At 40.2% G+C, this 8935-nt stretch overlaps 1 protein-coding gene across 1 annotated transcript; it reads left to right on the forward strand.

The window, feature by feature from the left end:
* Window positions 1–7897: 7897 nt before the first annotated feature.
* On the forward strand, window positions 7898–8455 carry LOC137659044 (uncharacterized). The gene has a single exon (XM_068394137.1). The coding sequence runs from the start codon at window positions 7898–7900 to the stop codon at window positions 8453–8455; it is 558 nt and encodes a 185-aa protein (XP_068250238.1).
* The last annotated feature ends 480 nt before the right edge of the window (window positions 8456–8935 follow it).

The raw sequence follows: 8935 nt of genomic DNA on the forward strand, positions 1-8935 counted from the left end.
GAATGTGTTTTATTGGGGAAAACCCCACTCAAGTTACTTCGCCTTTCCCTTCAGGACGTCGTCGAGGGGTGTCAGGGTCTGTGCGACGTTGGGGATGAAGCGCCTGTAGTAATTAACCATCCCCAGGAACTCTTGAAGTTGGCGGGTGGTCGTAGGTACCGGGAACTTTCTGATGGCGTCCACCTTGGTTTTCATGGGTTTTACCCCGCACGAGGATACGCGATGACCGAAAAAGTCCACTCCTTCCGCGCCGAACGTGCATTTATCGAAACGTACGACCAGGCCATTCTCCTGTAGGCGTTTGAGGACGGTGCGGACGTGCCTCCGGTGTTCTTCCTTGGTCTTTGAGAATATCAGGATGTCGTCGACGTAGCAGACGCAGAATGGTAGGTCGCCCAGGATGCTATCCATTAGTCGTTGGAAGGTCGCCCCCGCATTGCGAAGACCGAAGGTTGAGTACGCGAAGGTATAGGATCCGAACGGTGTCACAATGGCAGTTTTCGGAATGTCCTCCGGAAATACGGGGACCTGGAAGTAAGACTTGAGAAGGTCCATCTTGGTGAAGTATTTCGCGCCATGCAACGCATTCGTCAGGTCTTGCATGTTGGGCAGGGGGTAGTGGCCGGGCGTTGTGATGAGGTTGAGGCGCCTGTAGTCGCCGCAAGGTCTCCAGGTCACATCAGGCTTCTTTACCATGCGTAGGGGAGATGCCCAAGGGCTCGATGCTTTCTTACAGATACCCATGCGTTCCATGTCCCCAAAGGCGCGTTTGGCGTCCTTCAGCTTCTGGGGCGAGAGGCGGCGGAATTTGGCGTGAGTCAGAGGTCCCGTTGTCGTGATGTGGTGGTAGATCCCGTGCTTGGAGGGGGATCCCGGCGAGTGTCGGAGCTCGGGCTTGAAAACGTCAGGAAATTCTTGCAGGAGGTCAGCGTAGGGCTGCGTCATTACAGCGGATACGGATATTGTGGCAGGGCCGGCTCTTAGGGCGCGGGAGTGGCAGGTTCCTGTGTTGAAGAGGCGTTTCCTGGCAACGTCAACAAGTAGTCCGTGGTGAGCGAGGAAATCTGCACCGAGGAGGGGGCGACTGATGTCAGCGATGGCGAAGGGCCAGGAATACGAACGGCCCATATTAGATATCCTGAGGGTCCTGGTCCTATAACACCGTATGGGAGATCCGTTGGCGGCGACGAGTGAGGGGGCGTCTTTGCTGGGACCACGGTCTAGGTCGGCTTGTGACGGCGGGAACGTTGACTGCATAGCGCCGGTGTCGATCATGAGTCTACGGTTGGAGACGGTGTCGAGGTTATAGAAACCATTCTTGTTTTGGTTTCCTGGAGCTGCGATGGTAGTAGGTGGTCTCTTCTGGCGTCATCTTCTAGGGAAGTTGCACGGTGCTCTACATTTCTTGGCGTTGCTGCCGAACTGTTGGTGGTAGAAGCACCATGCTGGGTTAGCCCTAGGGTTCGGACGTGTCGGTTGCGGTGGTTTCCTTCTTGCTAGAACGTTGATCTCGTCGTCGTCGTCAGGAGCCATTGCTGAAGAGTCTATGGGAGAGCAGCTGAAGGAGGAGAACAAAGACGATACTGATGATGCCTCGAGGCAAGGAGTTCGTTCATCGGAAGAGTGTCGGCGTCCGTCAATTGGGCCCTTACGTCCTGCGGTAGGCGTCGAAGGAAAATCTCACGAGATAGGCTAATCTCGCACCGTCGGCCGTTGCTGTCGGTTTCGGGGAGCATTAGCAGGCCGGTTAACTCGTCCCATGCCTCGACAGGAGAGGTGTCACCCATGGGTTTGCCGGCGAGGTCCAGGACTTTCTGTGCCCTTGCTGAAACGGAGAGAGAATAGATACCGATGAGTTTCGTTCTCAGATCGTTGTAGGAAACTTGGCCAGCTTGGGCGTCAAGACATGGGGAAATCTTGTCGAATACCTCCTCTGGGATGGAGGTGAGAACGATGTCGGCCTTGGCGCAGGAGTCGCTGAGCCTAGCGACTCGGAAGAGTACGTCCACTCTCAGGAACCAGGAAGCGGTGTTGTGTTGAGAAAACGGCAGCAGTTTGACTTCGGGTGTGGAGGCGAGGCCGTTGGGCATGATGGGCGGGTTAAATCCGCCATCGTGGTCAGTCGACAAGTCGGCGAAGAGGTGGGAAGTTGATATGTCGGTTAAGCTCATCCTACTGCCTTACATGCACCGAGGTGTGGGAGCACCAAAGGCCGAAGCTCACGCCTAAGGTAACGGAGTAAAAGAAGGTAGCACGGCCGTAATAAGTCCGTTAATGGCAAAGCCAAAACCGCTGATGCTACTTCAAATACGGGGTCACCAGTTGTAAGGACAGAGAGACAAGCTTCACCAATGACAACTGACAGTTTATTCAAACATATGTGGGAATATAATAGAGGGTGCAGATGGAAAAGTAGCATGCGTGCAGGCGCCAATTTGGCTTGAACTAACCGCCAAAATATGTGTTTTTACAAACGCACAAATACTTGAATTACAAGTCAATGGAAATAGGTAATGAAATAATAAATATATGAAATTGTAGCTCTGAGGGAGCGGAATAAATATATACAGTTAACCACAGTGTGGCGAAAGGAGAATTTAGATAAAATAGAGAATTTGGTGAAATTGCTGGACGATGGAGGGAGTGATGTCCTTACAATAGTAAGCTGCAGTCAAATCAAAAAAGCATTCGCTCCGAAACATTAACCATTCTCCTAATCTAGCTAAAAGCAAACAAACAACCTCATTTATACCAACAGTCTTCTCACAATAAACAATCGATACACTAACTACCTCTCTCTCTCTCTCTCTCTCTCTCTCTCTCTCTCTCTCTCTCTCTCTCTCTCTCTCTCTCTCTCTCTCTCTCTCTCTTCTCTCAGGATTTGGCAAACAAAAAATAAATAAAAATAAAATCAAAATTAATCCTCCACAGCATGCAGGCATTCACACAGATATGTAATGAAACAAAAATAAAACATCATTAAAAACACAATGGTCTACATATCCTTTAACATAAAAAGACTACACTGTCAGTGGATGAACTTAAACACCAACGCTTAATCTTGAAAAAGGTCGCCACAATTACCTTCACCTATAAGATGAGATTGTTAATAATACTGTTTAAAGCATGAACTAATTCACATGAGAGTTGAATTAATCATTTGTATGCAAACGACACACTTACCCAGTAAAGTCAATATATATAATCACATTTTCTCACTGTTTTCGGATTTTTTTTATAAAGAATGATTAACTTTGTACTTGTTAGATAATTAATTTTGTTTCAAAAACTGCCTACACATGTACACCTTCCATCAATCAAAGAAAATGATCAATAGATCTGTGTGGTGTATAATAACAATGAAAAACGGCAAGAGTTTTAACTTGGTGTCCCTTTAGCGTGACCTCTTGACCCTGAAGACGTTGTCAATACACTAATTGAATAAATAATGATTTCTTGTAATGGTGCTGGTCCTACCTAATCTAATGGAACGTAATTTGTACCTTCAACTAATTCCTTTGTATGAGAAAATGTCCTTTTTATTCCCCGTACCCCTAAGTTTTGCGTCCTAAGAAATCAAAGAAGGTGGATAAAGAAATGGCTAAACAACCAACAGGGAACATCTTTTGTAATGGGAACGAAGGAAATTCCGTTCCCACAGACCTAAGGGAATGTAAAAAAAAAAAAAAATGAAAAAAAAAAAAAAAAAAAAAAAACGTATCATGGCGGTGCATGGGATGCCTATCTTTCTACTAGACTATGTCTCCTTATCTTCCATTACTCCTCAATGGTTCCTCCTTATCATTTCTTCCTTTTTAAGAATTCTTCCTTTTCTTGCCTTTCTTCTTGAAGCTATCCTCTTATCTTCATTACTCCTGAAAGCTTCTTCTTTATCTTTTCTTTCTTTGTGACGCTCGTTCCTTTTCTTGCCTTGCTCCTTGAAGGTGTCTCCTTATCTTTCATTACTCCTTAAAGCTTTTTCTTTATCTTTTCTTACTTTTCAAATCTTACTCCTTATCTTTCCTTACTCTTTGAAGCTTTCTCCTTACCTTTCATTATTCCTCAATGCTGTCTCCTTATCTTTGCTTACTTTTCAAATCTCCCTCCTCAAGTTTTCCTTACTGCTCAAAGCTTCCTCTTTATCTTTTCTTACTTTTTCAATGCTGCCTCCTTATCTTTTCTTTCTTTTTAAAGCTTCCTCCTATTCTTGCCTTACTGCTCAAAGCTTCCTCCTTATCTTTTCATACTTTTCAAAGTTGCCTCCTTATCTTCTACTTTTCAAAGCTTCCTTATTATTTTTTTCTCACTTTTGAAAGTTTCCTCCTTATCTTTTCTTTCTTTTTAAGGCCTCCTCCCTATCGTGCCTTACTCATCAAAGCTGCCTCATTATCTTTTCTTGCTTTACAAAGCTGCCTCCGTATCTTTCGTTACTCCTTAAGCGGCCTCCTTATGTTTTCATTCTTTTTAAAGTTTTTCATTTTCTTGCCTTACTCCTCAAAGTTGCCTTCATAAGTTTTTTATTTTTTCAAAGCTGCCTCCTTATCTTTCATTACTCCCCAAAGCTGCCTCTTTATTTTTTTTTATTTTTAATGCTTCCTTCTTAGTTTTTTTACTTTTCAAAGCTTTCTCCTTATCTTTCATTACTCCTCAAAGCTGCCTTCTTATCTATTTTTTACTTTTGAAAGCTTCCTCTTTATCTTTCATTACCCCTCAAAGCTACCTCTTTATGTTTTTTTCTTTTTAAAACTTCCTTCCTATCTTTTGTTACTTTTCAAAGCTTCCTCCTTATCTTTCATTACCCTTGAAATCTACCTCTTTATAAATTTTTTCCATTCAAAAGCTTCCTTCTTATTTTTTCCTACTTTTTAGAGATTCCCAAAGCACACTATTTTCTCTATTTCCATATTTCTTTTCCTCACTGGCCTTTTTTTACCCTTTTCGAGCCCTTGGGCTTATAGCATTTTGCTTTTGAATCTACGAATCTATGGTTTTATCATACCTAATAATAATAATAATAATAATAATAATAATAATAATAATAATGATAATAATAATAATAATAATAATAATAATGATGATGATGATGATGATGATTGAATTAATGTCATATCAGTTCATAAGAATCGAGTCATGTTACTCAAATCTGTCTTCATTATTGAGATGAATATTAATTGATATTAGCTCTCCTAATACCCTGCTGCCTTTTAATTATATGTGCATATTGAATTTGACGTGACAGCTCATAAGAAAATTAATTAGAAATTGATATTAAATCACGGCCGCTCTTTTAATGACTACACCGTTGATGATATCATTATCATTAATTTCTGATACTCATAAAATCTTTGATTAGATTGCATTTATGGAATCCAAAGGCTCTAAATGAGTGCGAATATCATATAGCTAAATACCTTCTCAATTAATGAAAACGTTTTAATTCAACCACTTTCGGATTTCCTAATGAAAACAAAAAATAAATTATGGAACACTGAATTCGCAACACCGAATTTAAACTTCCAATTTGAATGCAAATTAATCTCGCACGAATTAGTCGGTTACATTCGATTGCTTTAATTAAATAGACTGAATACTCCAGGTCTCGGCACTTGTATAATTGATGATATACATCCAATAAACGCAAAGTTTCTTTTGATTTTTACTTTTGAGAATTGGTGCGTATATTTTAGAATAATCTCTGGATACGTTTAAAGGTCGCTAATGAAATGTCTGTTAGCAGGATCAGGTCAAAACTTCTTGCCGGATTTTCACAACATTCAAACAGCGGATGGGTATTATGCTCCCAAAGAACCCATTATAGTTTGGAGGCGTTCCAGATCATGTTCGCAATTGACATATGCTAGGGACAGTGATCATTCCGTTAATACTGACCATATATACGTATGATCAGCGTCCTAGACCCGTCTCCATCAAGCTAGGACCAGAGAGGACCAGATAATGGTTGAAGATGAATTAGCTCATAAGGATAATGAGGTTGCAGACACTAAGAGAAATTATCGAGCTTGCGTGTGTCTCCAACTCCCGTTCAGTAAATCGCTAGGCAGGGCCTTTTGCGTATAGGCTGCCAATGAACACAAACACAGGTAAACATACATACATACATGCACTCGCACACACACATACATACACACACACGTATGTATGTATGTATATATATATATATATATATATATATATATATATATATATAGATATATATATATATATATATATATATATATATATATGTGTGTGTGTGTGTGTATATATATATGTATATATATATATATATATATATATATATATATATATATATATATATATATATATATATATATATATATATATATATATATATATATATGTATATATATATACATACATATATATATATATATATATATATATATATATATATATACATATACATATATATATGAAAGTGCCGGTGCCGGTCCCAAGAACAGATAAATAGGGAGGGTTGACGTAAGGAAGAGCATCCGGCTGTGAAATCCCCGCCAAAAGCAATGAAATGAAAGCTGATGTAGACGAACTGATTACCGCTAGTGCGTACCCCGTAGGTGACGCGCAGATACATCTTCTTAACTCCGCGAGAAATAGGCAAAGTTGGCAAATGCAGTTAAAGAAGAAAGCCACAAAATCTATTAGAATTGGCACCTTGAACGTTGCAATGTTCGAAGAGAAGTTGCCGATGTGATGGAGAGGAACAAGTCCGGATTTTGTGTGTGTGCCGGAGAAGAGATGGAAGGGAAATAAAGCCAAAGAGATTGGAGCTGGGTATAAACTTCTTTATAGTGAATGTATAGAACGAGTAAGGAATGGAGTTGGAATCATACTAATTGGAAAGCTCAAGAGTTGTGTATCAGAGGTGAAAAGACTAAATGATATAATAATGTTTATGAAGCTAGAATGGGATGGGGAAATACTAAATGTTATCAGTGTGTATGCACCTCAGACAGGATGTACAGAAAAGTAAGAAGACGATTTTTGGAGACAGCTTGATCAGGAAATGATAAACATACCAAATGAAGAACTGTTAATGATAGGAGGAGACCTAAATGATCATGTAGGGAGAAATAGTCAGGGCCTGGAAAGAATAAACAGAGGATGGGCTTTGGGAGATCGGAATCAAGATGGTATAAGGGTTATGGACTTTACTGTAACCTTTGATATGGCAATAATCAACAATTTCTTCGAAAAAAAAACAGGCAAAGTATCTTACAACGTATAAAAGTGTTGGGCAAGAATCCCAAATAGATTTTGCATCAGGTAGAAGGGTGCAATAAAACGAGATAAGAAGACTGTAAAATATTCCCAGGAGAGGCTGTGACCCGCCAGCATAGACTCTTGACAGTAGACTGCGATAGGAGGAGAGCAATAACAGGTAGGGAAGAGATGACTCCAAAGAATAGATGGTGGAGGCTGAAAGAACCTGAATATAGGGATAGATTCATAGAGAGTGTTTTAGTCGAGCTTGGCACCTGGAATTATGAGGATGTGGATGAGTAGTGGGAACGGAACAGCAGTATTCTGAAAAGAATTGGCAAAAAGTTTTAGGAATTTCAACAGAAAAAGGTCCAAGAGACAAAAAAACTTGGTGGTGGAATAATTATGTACAAGAGAAAATGAAAATGAAGAGAAATACAAAAAAAAGGTATGATGAAACAGGGACTGAAGAAGATAAGGAGATAAATAGATTAACTAAGAAAGAACCAAGAGTGGCGGTTGCATAGTCAAAACAACAAGTATCGGGTAATGTATAAAAGGATTTGGACACAAAGGAGGTCAAAAGAGGATTTAAAAGATTGCTAAAGGAAGAAAGAAAGTAGCCAAAGATATTACCCATATTAAGCAGATAAAGAATGAGGATGATGTGGTAATGTGTAGCTTAAGTGATATAAAAGGAAGGTGGAAGCAGTATTTTGAGAGATTGCTAATTGAAGAAAATCCAAGATCTATAATTGTAGATGAAAATCCAAATCTAGGAATAGTAATAGATATAGATAGAGAAGAAATTAAGGTTGCCCTCAGCAAGAGAAAAAATGGAAAAGCTACGGGACGAGATGAGAGCCCAGCGGAAGTCTGGAAATGTTTGGAGGAATTTGGAGTGAATATGCTGTGGGATCTGATGAAAAAGATACATCGGAAAGAAAAGATGCACAGAATGTGGAGGAATAACTTTTTAATACCCATATTCAAAGAAAAGTGGGATGTACAAAATTGTAATAATTATAGGGCAATCAAACTCCTCCCACATCCTATGAAGCTTTGGTATAGGATTATAGAGCATAGGATAAGTGAAGAGACCAAGATTGGTGAAGAACAGTTTGGATTGATGTCAACCAGAAGCACGACGGATGCTATGCTTGCACCAAGGAAGTTAATGGAAAAATATAGAAAAGGCCAAAAGGAATTATATATAGTATTTATTGACTAAGAGAAGGCTTATGATAGAGTTCCACAGCAGGAGATATGGAGATGTCTAAGAGAGAAGGGAAAACCAGAGAAATATGTTAGACTGATCAGAGATATTTATGAAGGAACAGGCACACAAATAAAAACGAGTGTTGGTTTGGCTGAGATGTTTGAAGTAGGGGTTGGGTTACCCCAAGGTCATCATTAAACTCCTACTTGTTTAATATAGTAATGGATGTAATTACTGAAAGAGTGAGGGAACGGTCACCATGGACCATGCTGTTTGCAGATGATATAGTTCTGTGTGATGAAACCAGAAAAGGATTGGAAGGCAAGCTGAAGAGATAGAGAGAGGAATTGGAGAGCAGAGGGCTAAAGATCAGTAGAACAAAAACAGAGTATATGTGTTGCAACCCATAGAACCAATTGAATGATATACATTTGTTGGGTGAAATAGTAAAGAGGACTGAAAATTTCAAGTACCTAGTGTCATACGTGGAGG

The sequence above is a fragment of the Palaemon carinicauda genome, chromosome 19 (genome assembly GCF_036898095.1).
Source record: "Palaemon carinicauda isolate YSFRI2023 chromosome 19, ASM3689809v2, whole genome shotgun sequence".
NCBI classification, from domain to species: domain Eukaryota; kingdom Metazoa; phylum Arthropoda; class Malacostraca; order Decapoda; family Palaemonidae; genus Palaemon; species Palaemon carinicauda.